At 31.8% G+C, this 21,293-nt stretch overlaps 4 protein-coding genes across 5 annotated transcripts in view; 3 read left to right on the plus strand and 1 right to left on the minus strand.

The window, feature by feature from the left end:
• LOC111689588 (la-related protein 1) overlaps window positions 1-6,652 on the minus strand; it is a 33,345-nt gene extending 26,693 nt beyond the window's left edge. The window contains exons 1-2 of one of the 2 annotated variants that reach the window (XM_023452059.2): window positions 6,026-6,652; window positions 1,773-2,883 (exon numbers count right to left, since the gene is read on the minus strand). In XM_023452059.2, the coding sequence (XP_023307827.2) occupies window positions 1,773-2,657 (885 nt within the window). In that variant the 5' untranslated portion in view covers window positions 2,658-2,883; window positions 6,026-6,652. Of the gene's footprint in view, window positions 1-1,772; window positions 2,884-2,946; window positions 3,374-6,025 lie in introns of those variants that run through there. The other variant, XM_023452067.2, reaches the window with a different exon arrangement.
• Window positions 6,653-7,892: 1,240 nt separating this feature from the next.
• Window positions 7,893-10,963, plus strand: LOC111689368 (glutamine--fructose-6-phosphate aminotransferase [isomerizing] 2). The gene is made up of 2 exons (XM_023451843.2): window positions 7,893-8,026; window positions 8,094-10,963. Exon 2 carries the CDS (start codon window positions 8,335-8,337, stop codon window positions 10,378-10,380), a length of 2,046 nt encoding a protein of 681 aa, XP_023307611.1. The 5' UTR covers window positions 7,893-8,026; window positions 8,094-8,334; the 3' UTR covers window positions 10,381-10,963.
• Window positions 10,964-11,922: 959 nt separating this feature from the next.
• Window positions 11,923-13,437, plus strand: LOC111689383 (26S proteasome regulatory subunit 7). Its single transcript, XM_023451858.2, has one exon. The coding sequence runs from the start codon at window positions 12,040-12,042 to the stop codon at window positions 13,339-13,341; it is 1,302 nt and encodes a 433-aa protein (XP_023307626.1). The 5' UTR covers window positions 11,923-12,039; the 3' UTR covers window positions 13,342-13,437.
• Window positions 13,438-14,047: 610 nt separating this feature from the next.
• On the plus strand, window positions 14,048-19,077 carry LOC111689639 (peptidyl-prolyl cis-trans isomerase G). The gene is made up of 8 exons (XM_023452115.2): window positions 14,048-14,567; window positions 15,300-15,387; window positions 15,986-16,015; window positions 16,084-16,223; window positions 16,292-16,439; window positions 16,746-16,857; window positions 16,923-17,102; window positions 17,177-19,077. Exons 1-8 carry the CDS (start codon window positions 14,261-14,263, stop codon window positions 18,899-18,901), a joined length of 2,730 nt encoding a protein of 909 aa, XP_023307883.2. The 5' UTR covers window positions 14,048-14,260; the 3' UTR covers window positions 18,902-19,077.
• Window positions 19,078-21,293: the final 2,216 nt, after the last annotated feature.

A 21,293-nucleotide genomic window follows, 5' to 3' on the forward strand; every position in this document is an offset into this window, starting at 1 on the left:
CTGCCCGCGATTTGAACTCGAAAGGTATATAAACTTAAATGTTATAAATATAATGAAAAATATTTTGGAATGAGGTCGATGGGAGCAGTATTAATGGGGAAATATGAATTCCTATTTCAAAACCTTAACATGATGAAAAGAAATTAAAATTAATAATACTGAATTCTATTGTAATGTTTCTTAAATAATAATTTAATTAAAGATCAGTGTCATTAACGTTAAGCTAAATAACACATTTTCTCACAAGTTTAATGTATAACCAATGAAAATAACAAACTAACTAGTCTCTGAACTATTATATTTTAAATTTATTAGATCTAAGTGTAAAAAAATCAACTCCATTGTCACGCAGTTTCTAAGGTGACAATTTCGAAGAAAACTCATTGGTCTCATCATCAAAATGGCTGACAACATTTAAAAACAAGTATGAATTTATGGTCGGACATTGCCAACCATATGATAGCCAGTATGTTAAAATTGTGGATTTTTGTGGATCAGCAAAAATTAGTTTTATTGTTCTATAAAACTAATTTTTGCTGATTTTTGTTGACATTATAAAACATTTAACGTAATTGTGAGCCTAAAGGCCCGATTCGGGGGGTTCGGTTGTATGGGGGCTAGGAGAAATAATGGACCGATTCAACCATTTTCAATAGCGTTCGTCCTTGAACCATAAGAAGAGTATGTACCAAATTTCATCAAATTATCTTTAAAATTGCGACCTGTAGCGTGCGCACAAGGTTTACATGGACACACAGACAGACGGACAGACGGACATAGCTAAATCGACTCAGAAAGTGAGAAAACAAAATTGTTGGTCTTATTTTAAAGTCCAATTTATATTAAAATTGGACCTACTAAAATAATGTTATTTGTACAACAAATTTGTGGACTTTAAAATATAAGTTTATCTTAATCCATATATAAGTTTAAATCTTAATCCAGATAACATAAAGTTTTAAGAGCCTTAAATTTACAATTTGTTATAGTTTCTTTTTTAATTCTGATGTGATGGAGAAATTTAGAAGCCAGATTATGATTCAGCCCAACTCAATCTTTTGCAATGTATCTGATCTCTGACTTTTGACTTTCATTTCTAAAGTTTACTTATGCAACACTTTTCGGACCAGTCCGCCCTACGGAATTACTTACTAATATTAAAATATAAAACAAAGTAAATTAAATATTATTGATAACATTGTAAGTAAACATTCATCTTTTAAAGTATACAGAAAAATGACAGCTTAACTATGTGGCTTGAAACAACTTAACTTTGTGTCTTAAAAATATGAAGGATCAGGTCAAAATAAAGAGATATTGATTTTTGAAGTATATACAAAACTTAAATTATCCAGGTTTTTTATTAGAATCAATTCTCTTTAATTTTTACAGTTTTTGGATTTAATTTGTTACTGAGAGTTTTCTTTATGGCCATTAATAAACAAAATAAATTTAATATTTTTTAAAAAAGATTTCAAAGTCTTATCCTGGTAATGTATATCTAACCAAAAATCTCTTTAAAGACAAAACTTTTTTCAAAGTACAAGTATTTTTATTTTGACTGTATCAATCAAAACAGAGTACGCCACAACATTCTACCAAACATAATGTAGTTTACTTGTACTGATAGCGTGAAATTTCCAATAAGATAAATCAATAAAGAAATTAAAATTTTATATCTCTTTGCAAATTAAATCAACAATATTTGTATTCTACAAATTAAACTTAGTTATTATGTAATAAAATTAAATTAAAAAAAAAACTGCACTTACCTTCCAAGCATTCACCTTTGGTGGTGGAGCAGCCACAAATTTTTTGGGTTGTGTGGGATTAGCAGCAACAGCGGCAGTGCCAGACGATTGTGCTTGAGTTTCACCATCAACGTTTTTAGCTTCACTACCACTACCAGTATTTTCAGCACTAGCAGCACTGGGTGAAGAATCTTTGCGATCTTTTTGATGTGATTTATTGCCGCCACCAGCTGATTTACGGGGACTACCATTACGTTGACGTTGGCGTGATGGAAATTTACGTTCACCATCTTTATCAGTAGAGGTACCAGCGACAGCAGCGCCGCCACCATTACCACCTCCATTACCATTACCACCATTGCCACGACGTTGACCATTGCCAGATTTTTGATTACCAGAAGATTGACCATTTCCACCACCGCCACCGTTTTTAACATCACGAGGTTTATCTTTGCGAGCCTTTTTACGATCGCGGCGATGATGGGAAACCACTGGTACAAAATCACCGTTATCATCGACTTCAGAAGAATTTTCAGCGGTGGTGTCGGCATGGGCAGCTGCACGCTTTTCACCAGCCACATTGGCAGCAGCTGGTACTACTTCTTCAGCTGCTGCGGCCACTTCATCGCTCCACGATTTCATTGTTTTGACACCAGACTGATTTTCTTTATTATTATCGTTCTTATTTTCCTGTTTAACAGGATTGACCGTAGTTTTAGTTTCTACAGCAGTGGCAGTAGTAGCTGTTGCTGCAGCTGGAACCCCTTTCTTGGCTTCAAGATTTTGCAAAACATTTGCATAAGAGTTGGTGGATGAACCACTGGCAGCAGCAGCGACCGTGGTAACAGCTGCAGTAGGAGCCACAGCAGCAGCTACTGCTGTGGAAGTTTCTTCCTTGGATGACATAACTGAGATTGGTTGTTTCTGCTCTAGTCTTCCAGAGTACAATAACGTCTCGTGCGTTATTTACTCCAGAATTAAGAAAGTAGACGTATTGGAAACTCTTTGGTGCTTCCTTGCCCACTCAAAACAATTACAAATTGCTATTGACTTTCTCACTGACACAGACAGTCTAATGTGCTCCGCAGTAGTTAAAAAATTAACAAAACTTCAAAAGATTAAAAAATCCAAACTGAAAAATTACAAAAAACAAATATTAAAAAATTTAACAATTATATATAACACCAATACATACTGCAGAACAGCTACCAGAACACTTGTACCAAGTGCTCCAAACGCCGTCTTTGAGTTTCTTTTGTAATGCAAACACTACTTGAGTGTTGGGTTGCGTTTTCCAATCTTATTGTCTATTACAATCTTAACATTTTTCTGCAGATTCTTATTTCCTGGTTTTACCCTATTCTCTTTCAACTAATAGTTTATTTGACTAGATTTCTTCATTTGATTTGATTTATTTTTCTGTAGTGGTCAGTCGGTCGATTGTAGGTTGGTTAAATTTTTCTTTACCACCTCTTTCTCGGTCGTCTTTTCCTCTTTTTCTTAAGTTTTTAATTAGTGCTCCTACTACCCAGTTACTTTTCAAATTGACATTTTAAACTTTTTAATGTGTATCACAATTATTTTCAGTTTTTTTCTACTTAAACTGCAACAAATTACAATATTTCACTATAATTTTCATTGATTTTTATACAACAAAAAAAATTCGTTATGATTTTTTTAAGAACTTTGTCGTAATAATATGTTTGTGTGTGATTGAATTTTGTGGCTTTTGCTTTGGTTTTTATTTTTCTTTTGATTTGCTTTTCTTCGAGTTGTGTTGTACATATGATGTGATGTGAAGAAGAAGATGTGAGGTTAGAATTCAACTTTTTTCTTCCTATTCCCCTTTATGCCACACACACTGACTTATAAGAAAATTATAGTAGAGAGATGAACAAAAAAGAAAAAACAAAATAATAAATCATCTAAACAGCTGTTTTCGAAAATGTGGAGGGGAATCGAATTCAGTATGTCAGGGTTGCATTTTTATAACGGCTGTTTGAACAAGCGCACAGTGATTTAAGTAGAAAACTTAGAATCTATGTATATACGTTAGGTATTCGTTCAAATTTAATTTTAATTCTTAGATTTGTTTTGCTTTTAGTTTCGGAGTTATGGAGTCGAATATAATTTAAATAAGTACAAATATGAAATATATCCACAAGTTATGAGCTAATCCCAAGCATTTTGTATTTGTAATTAATTTCCTTAAACTTTCGGTTTAAAATTCAAATTTTTAATTCGGCTTTAAATAGTCTGATCTTCTTAAATTAAGCTTATTTCCATAAATACATAAATCGAAATTTAAAATCAAAAGTTTTCAAAATTGCAAAATAATGCCTCTTGAATATGATGTTATTAATAAAAATATAATGATTTTACAGTGAGTTACCTTTAAAAAAGTATTCTCATATGGGAAAAAGGGCATATGTAAATTAATTTTAGAAAAGTACTGTTATTTCAATAAATCATAGGTATATTAAAAGATGAGTAGAAAATACATATAGATTTTTTTTTGAAGTATGTAACACATAAACCTTTATCTTATATTATTTTCAGACTATCACAGTAAGTATTTACACATTCTTATTTTCACACTGTATTATTTGTAATATTTTCCATCCAGTTTTCAAATTTTTTTGAAAATGTTGCTCTTATTTGTAAGTTTTTTTTTAAATTTTTGGTAAATATAAGACTTGCCTAACATGTAATATTGCAAAGTTTTAAAATATTTTTGAAAATCACAATGCGATTTATAGACAATAAATATGTATGGGAATAAACAAAAGAAATTAGATCAATATGTCTTAAAAATAACTATTTAAAAAAAAACTAAAGGCCTTTCTACAAATATTTAAAGTAAAAATTTTTCCAATTTTTCCTTTTTTATATATGTACATTAGACCGACTCACAACGTGTTTTTTTACCACTCTAAAAATTTACGTTGCTTTGTTTTACGATGATTTCCAAAATATTTTAAATCTAGTGATGACCGTTCGTAAGCTGGACAAAATTAAAAAAAGGTATTTTGGAATTAATTTTTTAAATTTTTTGTTTTGAAACAAAATTTCCAATATGGAGTATCGTTTAAAAGGGTTTTTAAAGCAGCGTCCAATGATGGACATATAAATCATAAATAACCGTCTGCTCATAATGGTCATATTCTAAAATATTTAAAATTGTTAGATTTTTCACTAATAAAAATAAAACGTGTGCACAATATTGCAAATTTTGCGCACCATTAGACTTGGCTTTCAAATGATAACATATTTTGATTAAGAAGTACTGTAAAATTTAAAAAAATAAAAAGGAACTTTTTTGAAACCATTATAAAACCTAACAAAGATTATTTGAAGCTGGGTGAAATATTGAATTTATCTTAAATAATAGATGTGAAGAAAAATCTAAAAAAATATAAAAGGACTTTTTTGAATGCGATCCAGCACATGAATGGCCATCGATGGATAAGAAATATTTTGGGAACCATTATAAAACCTAACTGAGATATTTTTAAAGATATTTTTGAAAATTGTCCAGCTCACGAATGGACAATACTTAAACGTATATTTTAAGGGTGTAACTCAACTATCATTACATATGATTAGTCTCAATATTAAGCAAATCACTTGTCAAATATAAATTAATCGTGATAATCGAAACAAACTTTTAAACGCTTTTCCTGTAATATTTAAAAAAAATTTAATAAGTGCTATTTTACTAATTTTGTCAACCCTGATCTACAAGCAAACAATGGCTCTAATAATCTGTCATTGTAAAAATATATATCTTTAATAAAAAGATGTCGTAATGTTGAAAAAGCAGAAAATTTAAAGAATTTTAATTCAACTTTTATCTTAAATCGACTGTACAACCTAGGTTTTTACAGGATATTAAATATTTAATATATTTTATTTCCTCTTCCCATTTAGCGAAAATATAAAACACTGTACCAAAATATGCAACCAAGTGCATAATGATTGGATAAAACAACACTGGATAACAGCTGATGACAAACAGTTAAGAAACGCAGGAGAAATTATGAAAATTTCAAATTCCAACTTGAATGGAGAAATAAATATTTATTTATTAAGAAAATAAAGCAGTCTTTAAAAAAACATTCTTATGAGAATATTTATTTCACAATATTTCTCATTTTTAAATCATACATACTCTATCGACATGTTTCCGATTTATGTTAAGATTTTCACAAAGCAGTTCGAAAAGAAAACAACAACACAACTGTTACTAAATTACTAAGAAAAATAATACTTACCAACAACAAATCCAAAGGGAAAAAGAGGGGAACAAACGAATTTTTATTTTATGCTAAAAGAAAATTAACAAAAAAATAGTTTTCTTTTGATTGTTATTTAATTTTATTCACGTTTAGTACAATTTTTTGTTTCTTTTTTATATTTATTTTTTTTTTCACAAAAAAACTTCCTCAATCACTTTTCTATTACGCTGTTGCTTTTAAAAAATATATATTATTCTTGTTTTTGTTTTCGTTTCTTTTATTTCTCCTTTTGCAGATTCTCTCTCCGTTTTTTTCGAATTTACGTTACACGAATCCGTGGAGGGGTACGAACGAATTAAAATGTATAGCAAACAATACGTAATTTGACAAGTCGTAGAATGTCAATCGAAAGAAACTCGACGATAAAAACGAATTGTGGTCAAAGAGGAAAAAAAATATTTTTTTCGTTTTGCGTTTGTCAGAAAAATCTTTGAAGTGATTTTATGCACTTTGTGTCACGATTTTGCACTGATCTTTTATTGAAAATTATCACTGCTTTATTTAGATGTCACTTTTGCACACTTTCACAACACTTTTCACCATATTTCAGTGTAATTTTTTAGAAAATCTCGTGCGACCGAGAAGACATGTGGTTTTTGCCGTTGGTAGAAACTTCGAAAAGAACGATGACATTTCTGCACACATAGACGAAGGGGAAAAAACATGAGCGGCGGGGAATATGGCAACCGCGTGCAAAGTTTCTTTTGTTTTTCTCTTCTTTTTCTATTTTTTAACTTTGTATGACCACTTTCTGGAAGGGAAATATCCAAAATTTCTCAAGTTATTTTGGTTTACAAAAAAATATTCTTATAAAAATATTTATCGTTTTATTAATTGTTTTTAATAGTTTGTATTTGTTTTGTTTTCTTTAAATTATTGCCCATATTTGGCAGTTAATAAATAATTATTAAATACAACTCTGACATGTTTTCGAAGTTTGTTTATTGACAAAAGCGAAAATGAATTAAAGAAAACGGAAGTTAAAAATTTCGAATAAAAAAGACTTTTTATTCTTTGAAATTGTTGTTTTTATTTAAAAATACGATTTAAAATATATAGATTTTATTCATTTTCCATTAAATTGTTCAATAGAAAGTTTTTCTGTTCTAAATAACTTTGTTTAAACGAAATTATAACACTATGGTATCTTGTAGGACTTCATCTGATGACCAAAAAGTTATATAAAAATTGAAAAATTTTGATTTTTTTAATATACATACATATTTTTTATTTTTAACTAAGAAAATATTTTTTTTGTTTTTTGTATTTATATTTATATTTTTTGTTTAAATTTGTATATTTAAAATCATTTTAATTCAATGAATTTAAGAAAAAATTTATATGTACATATGTATATACCCAATAAATCAAACAATATTGTAGCGATATTGAAACAATATCACTTAGGTTATAAAAATTATCATAAGTTATATCGTTCTCGCATCGGAAACTATATAATATTGTTTTTCATTGAAATTATAATATCGTTTTTGCTATCATAATTTTCAAAAATAATGATAATAAAATTGCCCTTTCCACCCTTTAATCTGTATCTAATCTGTATTTAATCTGGTATCAAAATATCATTTTAAAGAATATTTAACTAAATATTTCGCTAAAGTAAAATAAACAAAAGCCTGAAGAAGAAAAGATTGCATATACATATATACATTCTTAGAAACATTCATAGAATCATATTTTTCATAAAATCTGCGTTGATTTTATTTGAATTTTCTTAACAACTTTAGAACACCAACCGTTGTTGATATTCTTGAATTTGGCCGCCGTTATTGTAGATTTGATCGGCGCAGGATTCTGCTCCGTTGGTATTTTGTTGTTTTAAATTAGCAGACGTGTTTTAAAGAATTGTTTATAGTAAAAGTTATTTGCAATTTAAATTATTTTTATCATAAATTTATCTCAAAAGTAGGCTAAAGACGGTCTCAACTAATAATAAATTTAAGTTTTAAAAAAAAAGTAAATCATAAAAACTTTCGTTTACTTTGCCTTTGTCGAACTCACTGCTTATCTCAATTGTTTACAGAAATACAAAAACAACAAGAATAGCCAGAGGGTGTTTGCGAGTACAAAAAAAGGTGGTGTACAAACAAAAAAGAATACATTTTATCAAAAAAGCAAAAATAAAATTATCAAGTGCATTAACAAATTGCGTTACGTGTACGTGGTTTTTTAGACAGAATAATATACAATAATACACAAATTTATAAAGTGTAACGAGAGTAAACAAGAAGAAATAAACACTTGTATAATTATTTATAGAAAAAATGTGTGGTATATTTGCTTATCTAAATTACTTGACACCAAAAACACGCCATGAAGTGTTGGACTTGTTGGTCAATGGCTTAAAACGTTTGGAATACAGAGGCTATGATTCAACTGGTGTTGCCATTGATGCCTTGGGTGAGCACCATGACATCATGATGGTCAAGAGAAGTGGCAAAGTAAAGGTTTTAGAAGATGCCATAAATGAGCTATGTGCTAGCGCAGATTACACGGCTCCATTGACTACACATGTGGGTATAGCTCATACCAGATGGGCTACTCACGGTGTACCTTCAGAACTCAATTCTCATCCTCAACGGTCTGATTTGGATAATAGTTTTGTGGTGGTGCACAATGGCATTATTACCAATTACAAGGATGTTAAAACTTTGCTGGAAAAGCGTGGTTATGTATTTGAATCTGAAACTGATACAGAAGTCATAGCAAAATTGGTTCATCATTTGTGGCAACAACATCCTTCGTATACATTCCGTGAGTTGGTAGAACAGACCATTCAACAGTTAGAGGGAGCTTTTGCTGTAGCATTCAAATCGAAACACTTTCCTGGGGAATGTGTGGCTTCACGTCGTGGCTCTCCTTTGTTGGTAGGCATAAAAACCAAAACCCGCTTGGCCACCGATCACATTCCGATACTCTATGCCAAAGAACATCGCCCTATGGGTCATGGTGGTCTACAGCCCGTCTTGCCCATAGTCTCACGCGCCGAAATTCATTCTGAGTTTATGCCATTAGAAGATTCAGAAGTGGAGTATTTCTTTGCTTCAGATGCTTCAGCCGTAATTGAACACACAAATCGTGTTATTTACTTGGAAGATGATGATGTTGCTGCTGTCAAGGACGGTGCCTTAAGTATCCATCGCCTCAAACGTTGTTTAGATGATCCCCATGCTCGTGAAATTACCACCTTAAAGACGGAAATACAACAGATTATGAAGGGGAACTATGACTACTTTATGTTGAAAGAAATTTATGAACAACCCGAATCAGTGGTTAATACCATGAGGGGAAGAGTACGTTTCGATAATCATACCATTGTCTTAGGTGGGATTAAGGAATACATACCAGAAATTAAAAGATGTAGACGATTGATGTTGATTGGTTGTGGCACCTCGTATCATAGTGCTGTGGCCACTAGACAACTTTTAGAAGAATTAACCGAACTTCCCGTAATGGTGGAATTGGCTTCTGATTTTCTAGATCGTCACACCCCGATATTTCGTGATGATGTTTGCTTCTTTATTTCGCAATCCGGCGAAACCGCTGACACTCTTATGGCTTTGAGGTATTGCAAACAACGTGGCGCCTTAATTGTAGGCATAACCAATACTGTGGGCAGTAGTATATGTCGAGAATCTCATTGCGGTGTTCATATTAATGCTGGTCCTGAAATAGGTGTAGCTTCAACAAAAGCCTATACTTCACAATTCATTTCGCTTGTAATGTTTGCCTTAGTAATGTCCGAAGATCGTCTGTCATTGCAACAAAGAAGACAGGAAATCATAAAAGGTCTCTCCAATTTAGCGGATCAAATACGTGAAGTTCTTAAGCTGGATTCTAAGATTCAGGAATTGGCCAAAGATTTATATCAACATAAGTCTCTTTTAATTATGGGTCGTGGTTATAATTTCGCCACCTGCCTAGAAGGTGCCTTAAAAGTCAAAGAACTTACGTATATGCATAGTGAAGGTATATTAGCTGGAGAACTCAAACATGGTCCCTTGGCTCTGGTGGACGATGAGATGCCTGTCTTAATGATTGTTTTACGCGATCCCGTTTATGTCAAGTGTATGAATGCCCTGCAACAGGTGACTTCACGTAAAGGCCGCCCCATCATTATCTGCGAAGAAGGTGATGAAGACACTAAATCGTTTTCTTCGCGTAGTTTGGAAATACCACGTACTGTAGATTGTCTTCAAGGCATTTTGACCGTCATACCCATGCAGTTGTTGTCATACCACATTGCCGTCTTAAGAGGCTGTGATGTTGATTGTCCGCGAAATCTTGCCAAATCGGTAACGGTAGAATAGAAAAAAGTTTATTTGTTTTCACCATGCTATTCCAAAAATCAACACAAAGTTAAAAAGTTTTATTGCATTTCCAAAATTTTACATCAATATTGTATTTAGATTTTATAACGGCCATAAAAAGAACTTTCCGAAAATACGACAATTTTTAACAACAACTTAAAATTAGAGATTTAAGTTTAATATATACTAAATATTTAAATAGTCTGTCGAAGTTGTGCCTTTTAATTTCTATTCCCATAAATTTACATGCGTATACTGTTTTTCTTTATTATTTTACAATTTTATCATGCAATTTTTTGCTATCAAATTTAAATTCCATTACAAAATTTTAATTTTCTTATTTAAATAGTTATTATTATTATTGTTAATTCTATATATTTATAAGTGATTCTTTGTGGTTCTAACTTCAAAATTATTTTGTATTTGTTTTTTTTTTTAATCAGTGCAATTTCTCAATTGTTGTTACAAACTTAACAGTTTTTTTATATAATGCCATTATATATAGTCAAATAAAATAGTATTTTAAATTTACTTGACTTAGTACCCAAATAAACAATATTTACCCAAATTTTCTTAATACAATTTTAAATGTTTGTGTTTGGTACAACGATTACATTACAGTATTTAAGAAGTATTTTAGTTCGGCAATTAAATTTTGTTTTCAATAAAAAGGATACATAATATACTTCCAATGTAAACCTATGATAAAAAACCTATGAATTTAACATTGGAGGGTTGTTTCTTCAACTTTGAACTACATCAAATTAGTAAAAATTCGATTTTTGGATGTCAAAAATAAGCCATATTCTCATATTCAATGATATGCTCATGTTAATTTCATTTGCTTTTCACGACATCAAGTATTTTTTGCTGGGTAATTACTTAAATGTTAATAGGGAGTGGGATTAATATCAAAATCTGGATGGTGGCGTTATTGAAAGCAATGTAGGGGCATTTATTGAGCTGAGACTTAAAGTGGTCTAAATAACTCAAAAGTATGATTTCGATAGTTAAACTTACGAATGTTCAATAATCACCAAAGTTATGCATGTTAATACGAGATTACGGAAGACATTTCTATTGAGGCTATTTGGGTCACAAATGAATTTATATTTTAGTTTTCTTTTATTTCTTTATTTAGTAAACTGATAGGGAGTCTCTGATAAATATAATATCAAGGATTTAAGGGTGTACATTTTAATTTTAAGTTTCAAACTATGTGAAATAAAATAAGATACCATGTAATGCACTTTGGCCTTGTAGGCTTTTAGCATTACTAACAAATAAATAAAAAAATAAACTGATAGTAGAAGAATATGTATATCATGTTGGAAACAAATCCACACAGAAGTTGCTTGGAAGATTCGATTCAAATTGATAGGTTAGGACCTAATATTTTTCATTTAAATACTATTAAAATAACGTTTCTTTTGTCATCATTCATAACAAAACAGATGGCAACAAATTTTTAACGTCAGCGTTTTTATTTTTTGACATATGACAACACTATTTTTTTTTATTAAGTTGGCAATTCGCAAATTTTGACAAAACATTTTTGATAGTCATTGTGAAGCCGAAAAAAAGAAAAACATTTTTGTATATTGTGCAAAAAATTATTAATTGTTAGGAAGTATTTAATAGAAATCATTAAGCCTGAAAATGCCCGATTACTTAGGAGACGATCAACGTAAAGTTAAACACGAAGAAAAGGAAGAAAAAGAAATCAAATCATTAGATGAGGGCGATATTGAACTATTGAAAACCTATGGCCAGAGTCAGTACCACAAAGCCATTAAAATCATTGAGGAAGACATACAGAAAGCTGTGAAGCAGGTGAATGAATTGACAGGCATCAAGGAAAGTGATACAGGTCTAGCACCACCAGCTCTCTGGGATTTGGCCGCCGATAAGCAAATATTGCAAAATGAACAGCCGCTTCAGGTGGCCAGATGCACTAAAATCATTAATGCCGACTCCGATGATCCCAAGTATATTATCAATGTTAAACAATTTGCCAAATTTGTGGTAGATTTGGCCGATTCAGTTGCTCCAACAGATATTGAAGAGGGTATGCGTGTAGGCGTGGATCGCAACAAATATCAAATTCATATACCCTTGCCACCTAAGATTGATCCCACAGTAACAATGATGCAGGTGGAAGAAAAACCAGATGTAACCTATAGTGATGTGGGTGGTTGTAAGGAACAAATTGAGAAATTGCGCGAAGTTGTGGAGACTCCATTGTTGCATCCCGAAAAGTTCGTCAACTTGGGTATCGAACCTCCCAAAGGAGTTTTGCTCTTTGGACCCCCTGGTACCGGTAAAACTTTGTGTGCCCGTGCTGTGGCCAATCGCACAGATGCTTGTTTCATTCGTGTTATTGGTTCGGAACTGGTACAAAAGTATGTGGGTGAAGGTGCTCGTATGGTTAGAGAACTTTTCGAAATGGCACGATCCAAAAAGGCCTGCTTGATTTTCTTTGATGAAATCGATGCCATTGGTGGTGCTCGTTTCGATGACGGTGCTGGTGGCGATAATGAAGTTCAACGTACCATGTTGGAACTCATTAATCAATTGGACGGTTTTGATCCCAGAGGCAACATTAAAGTGCTTATGGCTACCAACAGACCCGACACCTTGGATCCTGCTCTTATGCGTCCCGGTCGTCTAGATCGTAAAGTAGAATTTGGTTTACCCGATTTGGAGGGTCGTTCCCATATCTTTAAGATTCATGCTCGTTCGATGTCCGTTGAACGCGATATACGTTTTGAGCTTTTGGCCCGTTTGTGTCCTAATTCGACTGGTGCTGAAATTCGTTCGGTCTGCACGGAGGCTGGTATGTTTGCTATACGTGCACGCCGCAAGGTAGCCACCGAAAAAGATTTCTTGGAAGCTGTCAATAAGGTCATTAAGAGTTATGCCAAATTTAGTGCTACCCCTCGTTACATGACCTATAATTAATTTCTAATTTAAAAAATTATTCTGTAATTATTTTTAAATAAAACGAAAAAGAATTTCATAGAACGAATAGAGAGTAGTTCGAGAAATAAATGTTTATTTAAATAGTTTTAATTCATGATACAAAAATGATACACAATACAACCATAACAATGTTATGGTCATATAATGGTTTTAATTTAGAAACTAAAATAAATAATACTAGCATATCGTTTGCTTTCTAAATTATCTAAAATTTTTTGAACTATTCGTTCATATGATTCTATGTAAACATAAAAACAACAAAAATTAGATAAATAAAAATTAAATTTCAGTTTAAATTAGAAACATATAAGTCTCTACTCGCTAAAACTGGCTTTTGTTTGAAAGCTATTAATAAATTGTAAACTGTCATTCAATTTCTTGTAACAATCATGTTGTTCTATAAATCGATTCGGTTTCAAAACCGAAGTTTCATATCCCTGCATAATTTCTTACACAACTTTTGTGCTTGATCTGTTTTGTTGTTATAAACAATATCTTTGCTTTCAAAATCACACTTTCTGAACTCTCGGATTTCGTTTATATCTATTTACAATTGTAGAAAATTTATAAACTAAACGTAGTTCAAAATTTAGCCGGCTTACAGTCGATTTTAAGCCGCCGTAGACATATTTGGTGTCAGTCGTCGTCGCCGTTAATATTTGTCGGCGCAGGGCTTTAGTGGCAGCATTTTCACAGTTTTTATTTGACAATCGAGAAAAGAAGGAAAAAATTTTATTTTTTCAGTTCGTGCGCAAACTAAAAAAATAATTTAAAGAAAAAATTGTAAAATTTACTTTTAACTTCTCAAATATTAAGTCAAACAAAGTACATGTATTGTAAACATACATTTTCAAAATAAATTTACCAAAAAAAAAAAAAATACATAGAAAAAATCGCCATGACGGTGACCAATGGCGGTGGCAGTAGTGCAAATAGACCGCGTTGTTTCTTTGACATATCACTTGGTGGTCTACCAGTGGGTCGTATAGTTTTTGAACTTTATAACGATTTGGCACCAAAGACCGCTGAAAATTTTCGTGCATTGTGTACGGGTGAAAAGGGCACGGGCCTGGTGACGGGAAAGCAATTGCACTACAAAAATGTCATATTTCATCGTGTTGTCAAAGATTTTATGATACAGTCTGGTGATTTTTCAGCTGGCAATGGCACTGGTGGCGAATCTATTTATGGTGGTACATTTGAGGGTAAGTGCAATTATTTTGTATTCAGAAAAATCTTGATTATTTTATTGTATATTTCTTTCAATTTAAAAGCACAATGTTTCTATGGCAGCCATTTTTTGTGTGTTTTGTTTATAAACAATTAGGAACATTAATCTAATGGTTAGTTTTTATTTAATGAGTTTAATTTGTTTAGATGATTTGTTATGAGATAATGAAAGTGCATTGTAGTTTTATTGATTTTTTATATAATAATATTATATATTTGTATGAGAACAAAACTATAAAATAGCACAAACAGTATTATTTATTTCCTCTTATATATACATTCTTACTATGGTAGAATGTTTCTATTCTGCAAAATTTTGAATGCAATCAAGTGTTTAATTTTTTCTACTTCTAAGGCTTTTATTTACCATAGTCGTATTGCAAATATACTAAACTTTTTCTTAAACTCTTAAAATTTTTGGATTATATACATTTTTATCATAGAATTTTTCAAAGTGTTTCGGATGAAATAGACTTCTAAAATATTTGATTTTGTTCAGGTTGTTAAAATTTTTTGCGGAAAAACGTTGCAAAAGTTGTGTTTTTGCTTCATCTTAGGCATAAAATATCAAAGTTTTTATGATCCCAGTCTATAGATAATTTCTCAAAGTTTTTTATTCTATTTTTTTCTTAACAAATATATTTCAATTTTCATTATCTTTTCAAAACTAAAAATTTCATTTTCTTAATAAATTCTCTACATTACAGATGAAAGTTTTGATATAAAACATGATCGTCCTTTTTTACTTTCCATGGCAAATCGTGGTAAAAACACCAATGGCTCCCAGTTCTTTATGTAAGCATCCTTTATATACTTTACTATATAAAACAAAACATTTTCAATAATAATTTCCAGTCTATTTACAGCACTATTGTTTAAAAATTCTTATTTTTGTTTTTTGTAACCTTTGTTTTAGAAACTTTATATTAAAAAAAATCAAATATTACATGATTATATTGTTATTTATTATTTAGCAATGTGGCATCCTAAGCTAAAGCACGGGGGCCTGTCTTACTTTCCTTACAACTTTTAAAAGTACTTAAACTATGGAACCTAAACTAGCAACATGATGCTTTTAACCAATTAAAAATGGAAAGTTTTAAAATAAAAAATTGCTGACAGGTCTAACAACTCCTAAGGATTAATGCAGTAAAATAATCTAGGCTCTACATGACTATGTTACTATCTTCAGCACTGATTGTTTTCATCAGAATTTGTTCTAATTCTCAAAATGTAGAAATTATTTTGCATTTATACCCAAAATACAAATATAATTAAAAAATGTAGACAATCTTCAACCTTTTCAACACCAAAAATATAAAAAAACACAAATCAATGTAGTAAATGACAAAGTGTAAAGAATATTTTTCTCTTCTTCTGTTTTTCATTATAGTACTACACAACCTGCTCCACATTTGGACAAGTAAGTTTTTGATATTAGTTTTGTATGCTTTCTACATATTAACAAGTAATTATTTTTGTTTTTTTTAGTGTTCATGTTGTTTTCGGTGAAGTTTTATCGGGTCAAGATTTAATACGCCAATTAGAAGATTTGCCAGTCGATCGTAATTCACGTCCTTTACAAGATGCTGTTATCAGTAATTGTGGTGAATTAGTGCGCCAGGTTAAGGGTAATTTAAAGATAATTTGACATTTATATATGTGCTTTTGTATAAAATCACTTTTATTTTGTTTATAGTTAAAAAAGACAAGAAGAAAAAGAAACGGGCTGCTACCGTTTCTTCTAGTGAGAATGATTCTGTTAGCGATTCTGAGACTGAAAAACGTAGCAAGCGCAAGGAGAAAAAAAAGAAAAAGAAACGTTCCAAGTCGAGTGACAAGGAAAAGTAAGTATAGGTTGAACTTAAGTTTAATGCAAACTAAAACCGTACAATCTCTGCTCTGTAATTGGAAAGTAGTCTTGAGAGTTCCCTATTTTGGATATTATGTTTTTATGTTGCATTTATGTTTTCTTAAGATGGAATGCATATTAAAGTGAACGTACATAATCAAGAAGTTATGAAGAGTTAATAATAATCTCCAGATTGTAAATTTACCAATATTCAAATTAATAGTTGCCGGGCCTCTGAGATGTTATTTTATTTTCAAATGACAAACATTTTTTTATTGTTCGTGTCAATTGTATTTTATAGATCTGATTCGGAAAAAGAGCTTGAAGAAGGAGAAGCTACTGGAGACGATGAAGAAGGTGAAATACATCCTTTAGTGACAGTTACAAAAATTGATCCAGATGAAATTCCAGAAGTAAATTTCTACATAAAAATCAATGCTTTTATTTAAAACAACATTCTCAATTCTAATACTCTTAGGTTTCTAATAAATTTTTAATGCGTGATGATCGTTCTAAAAGATCACAAGATAAAGAGGATGGTCGTGAGGCTTCACGTGACCATCAGGAAAAGAATGATGGACGCAGTTCTTTTGGTTGGTCCAAGAAAAAGGTACCAACATCACGCAGCGGTCGCATTATAAAAGGCAGAGGTGTTTTCGTAAGTGTTATTATTTTTAGAAAAATATATATGAATGTGTTAGTTTAATAATAATAATAAAAAAATTGTTTTAGCGTTTTCGCACTCCATCTCGTTCACGCTCTCGTAGTACTACGCCGCCTCATTGGAAGCGCGCACAAAACCGTACTATAAAAATGTCAGACTTGGAGCGTATCGAAGAGGAGAAGAAAATGCGTGAGGAGGAAATAAGGAGGCGTGAAATAGAGCGTAAGAAACGTCACGAAGAAGCAGCCAAAAATCCCAAGAAATCATTTTTTGAATTGTCTCATGGAGACAAAGATGTTGAAGGTGCTGAGTCTCCTGAGCGTAATGTGTCTAGACGTCAGCATGATGACAAGCAAGATGAAAAGAATAGGACTAAAGAACGCGGTGCACGCAGTGATGAACGTGAAAAAGAAAGAGAGCGTGCAAAGGATAAGGAAAGTGTAAGAAGTCGTAAAGACTCCAAGGGAGAAAAAGAAAAAATAGAACAGTCCCGTGTGCAGGAACGTAAAAAAACACCCGAACGTAAAAAGTCAGTTGATCTGAATGCCTTAGACTATGAACATCAACCTGATAGCGAAAACGAACTAGATAACACAGCTGATCTAGATGAGTCCTTAAACAAGAGAGCACGTACTACTTCGTCAACGTTTGCAAAAGATAATCAAAAGACTTTATCATCTTCAAATAATGAACGTAAGACAGAACGTTCTGAAAAAGAAAGAAGCCGTAAGGATAGTTCGACAAGGGAAAAAGAACGAGAAAGGGAAAAGGAAAGAGAAAGAACAAAAGAAAAGGAAAAGGACAAGACGGCTAAAAAAGCTCGTAATTCACGTTCTCGCTCTAAGTCACGTTCGAAATCTAGAGAACGATCACGCAGTAAATCTCGTTCTAATTCCAGATCCCCTTCACGTTCAAAACGTCGCCGTTCTCCCTTCCGCAATGACCGTCGTATGCCCATGCGTCGTCAAGGTTTCCGTTCGCCCTTACGTCGCAACAATTTTCGTGGTCGCAGAGGAAATCCATTTGGTGATCGACGACGTCGTTCTCGTTCTGGTGATCGTTTCCGCAACCGTTATCCACTTTCACCTCTCCGAAGACATTCACCACAAGAGCGTAGGCGATCAAGGGATCGTCGCGATCAATCAAGAAGTCGCTCTCGATCACGTTCGGCTGGACGTGGTCAACGTGATCGTGGCAGAATTGTAGGTGGAGGTGATAGAGATAGACGAGATCGTAGTCGTGATCGGCGTTCTAGGTCAAAATCTAAATCACGAACGCCTTCACGCAATCAACGCCGTGGAAATCGTTCTAGGTCACGATCACCTAAACGTTCTCGTTCTACAGAGCGACGTCAAAGAAAATCTAGTGATCGTCACTCCTCACCAAAGAAATCGAATGAACAAAACACATCCGCCTCTAGTGGCAGTATGACCGAAGAAAAAGCTGCCCGTGAAAAACAACAGAAACGTGCCGAAGCTCTGCTGATGTTTAAAGATCACATGCGCAAAGAGATTGCCAAAGAGGAGGAAAAACGCGCCGAGAGGCAACGTATTGAAGATTTGGAAAAAGAAAAAACTGCTAGAGAATTGGAACAGCTAGAACGTTTAAAGCAAGAAACACTCAAAAAATTAGAGGAACATGAGAAACTTAAGAAACTAACAGTTATAGCAGCAGTGGCAGCCGCTGTTAGCTCTACCAACGATGACAAAGATGAAAAATCGCGCGATAAGAAAAAGAAACGTAAGAAATCCAAGAAACATGCGCGATCTTCTTCAGCTTCCGACTCTGATTGAGTACTTTGGCCATTTCTAAAGCAATTTTCTAACTCTTTACTTACGAGTTATATTTTCAGGCATGTATAAAGGTGTTTTTATATAAAAATTTAACAGAATTAATTGTATCGTTGTGTGAATACAAAACTATTAATGAATGTATGAATTAAATAAATTTTATTATATTTTCATCTCAATTCAATTGTAATTTGATTAAGTAACTCAGAAAATATTTTATAAATAAAATGGTACTTTATTTTGGTTTGCTGTTCATTTATATTGAATGAATAAATTGAATTAAATAAAGATTTAAAAACCAATATTAAAATTGTTGTTGGAATTAGAAAGAAAAGAAAATCTGGAAGGTATTTTTTACCATTGTAATATATTTTCCAAACGTATAAAATATATATGTTTATATTTTAGATCCTTTTAGTATCTAACTAGCTGTGCCCGTCCTATAGAGTATGTATTTCTAAAATTAAAAAAACGTAGATTAAAAAAAATTAAGCAGAATTAAACCTATCTGGCAACACTGCATTAAACGCATTTCCTTTAAATACTTGCTCTTTAAAACAAAGGCAACAATATTCATTCATGCCATTTCCCATATTTATTGTATAGTTTCTTTTAAGAAAATTTTATATACAATATCTAGAGAGGCTAAAAGCAGTTGTTAAAGAGTAACAATAAACATTTGAAAAAATGAGAGATAACGTTACAAATTACATATCATTTAAAAATGAGTTACCAGAAAATTAAATTTAAAATCCGGTAGATAAACTTAATCTTCACTTCATTTTTTATATAAATTTTGTTTTTTCAAAAATTTGTATGAAAATATTTTCAACGCAAGGTGAAATGTTTTACAAAATAAGGGGGTAAGTTTTGTTGTACTTTTTTATATGTGTCAAATTTACACCTTTATACTAAGGTCTTCTGCAATCAACGATTCTTGTTCGAATTTGTCTCTTTCTGATCTTTTTCTAGGGAAGCTTCAGATTTCTGGAATATTTTTTTTAGGAACTACAATCTTTCAGATAAAAAGTTTTAAAAGTAATGGTGAAATCATTAATTTAATAATGTTTACTGACCTAGAGTATACTTATTACAAATAATAAAAATTACTCATACGCTAGTAAAACCGCAACGAAAATAACGCGAATAAAAACAAGTAAGAAGTTATAGTCGGGCGAGGCCGACCATATAATACCCTACACCTGTATATGAATAAAATGTGATTTAGTTTTCATAACAAAGCATTTAAGTTGAATTGTACCTTGCCTCATATGTACTAAAGCCATTTACTGTTTAATAAAACTGTGGATATTTAAGTAAAATTTTGATGGGGGCTTTTTAGAGGGGCTAGGGTAATATAAGGCCCTATAATAATAAAGTTCATCAGGGTCATCAATACTTTGTTGTGCAGCTTTTTGTCGATATACGAGTATATTAAACATGATTATGAACTTAAAAGCCCTATTTGTTGGGTTCAGTTCTATGGAGCCTAGGTAAAATAATGGACCGATGTTAACTATTTTCAATAGGCTTTGTCTACAGTACCATAAAAGATCATGTGCCAAATTTCATTAAATTATCTCCAAAAATGCGACTTGTAGTTCGATTACAATGTTTACAAGCCCTATTCGGGGGTACAGTTGCATGGGTTCTAGGTGAAATAATGGACCAATCTTAACCATTTTCAATAATACAATAGGGCGGGACAATAGAAGATCATGTACCAAATTTCATTGAATTATATTCAAAATTGCGACCTGTAGTTTGATTACAAGGTTTACATGGACGGACAGACGGACTCATTTTAATTCATACATAGTAAATAAAAAATTCATAAATTTATTAACAATCTGGCATCTCTAACTACTAAGCTTAAAGTTAACTAAATAAGAGTATTTAACAGATGGCAGACACACGCACATGTACATTAATACATTTGTATGTATGTACGTTAAGCACAAACGCGTTTACAAAATACGAATTGTTGTGAGGACACAACAACAACCATGTTGAGCTTGCAGAAAAACAGCCATAAACTCAGAGAGAGAAACAGATAGTATTTTATACAAACATACTACATGCATACATACATATGTACATATTTATGTATAAAATTTGAGCGAATTATTATGTAAAAATAAAAAAATAAGTGTAAATACAATTTGCCGGTACAAAAGTATGTGGATGAAAAGTGTTGCCAATTAGAGATTATTTCAATATATATGGGATCGAATTTTTTTAATATGTTTGCATATACAATATCGCTCGTGTAATATATGACAGCCGTAAATCAAAATCTTAGTTTTTGGAATTGATTATGACAACATACATATTTTCGGATATACATATGTAAATCAATTCCTAGACATAATGAATGAAGGGTCTTAAGAAATTC

Source organism: Lucilia cuprina, chromosome 4, assembly GCF_022045245.1.
Source record: "Lucilia cuprina isolate Lc7/37 chromosome 4, ASM2204524v1, whole genome shotgun sequence".
Lineage (NCBI taxonomy): Eukaryota > Metazoa > Arthropoda > Insecta > Diptera > Calliphoridae > Lucilia > Lucilia cuprina.

Bases quoted from the DNA above. Each gene is read 5' to 3' on its own strand.
- LOC111689368 (XM_023451843.2), top strand. From the start codon at position 8,335: ATGTGTGGTATATTTGCTTATCTAAATTACTTGACACCAAAAACACGC.
- LOC111689383 (XM_023451858.2), top strand. From the start codon at position 12,040: ATGCCCGATTACTTAGGAGACGATCAACGTAAAGTTAAACACGAAGAA.
- LOC111689639 (XM_023452115.2), top strand. From the start codon at position 14,261: ATGACGGTGACCAATGGCGGTGGCAGTAGTGCAAATAGACCGCGTTGT. The intron at 16,016-16,083 runs GTAAGTTTTTGA...TGTTTTTTTTAG, and splicing joins CCTGCTCCACATTTGGACAA to TGTTCATGTTGTTTTCGGTG. The intron at 16,224-16,291 runs GTAATTTAAAGA...TTTTGTTTATAG, and splicing joins ATTAGTGCGCCAGGTTAAGG to TTAAAAAAGACAAGAAGAAA.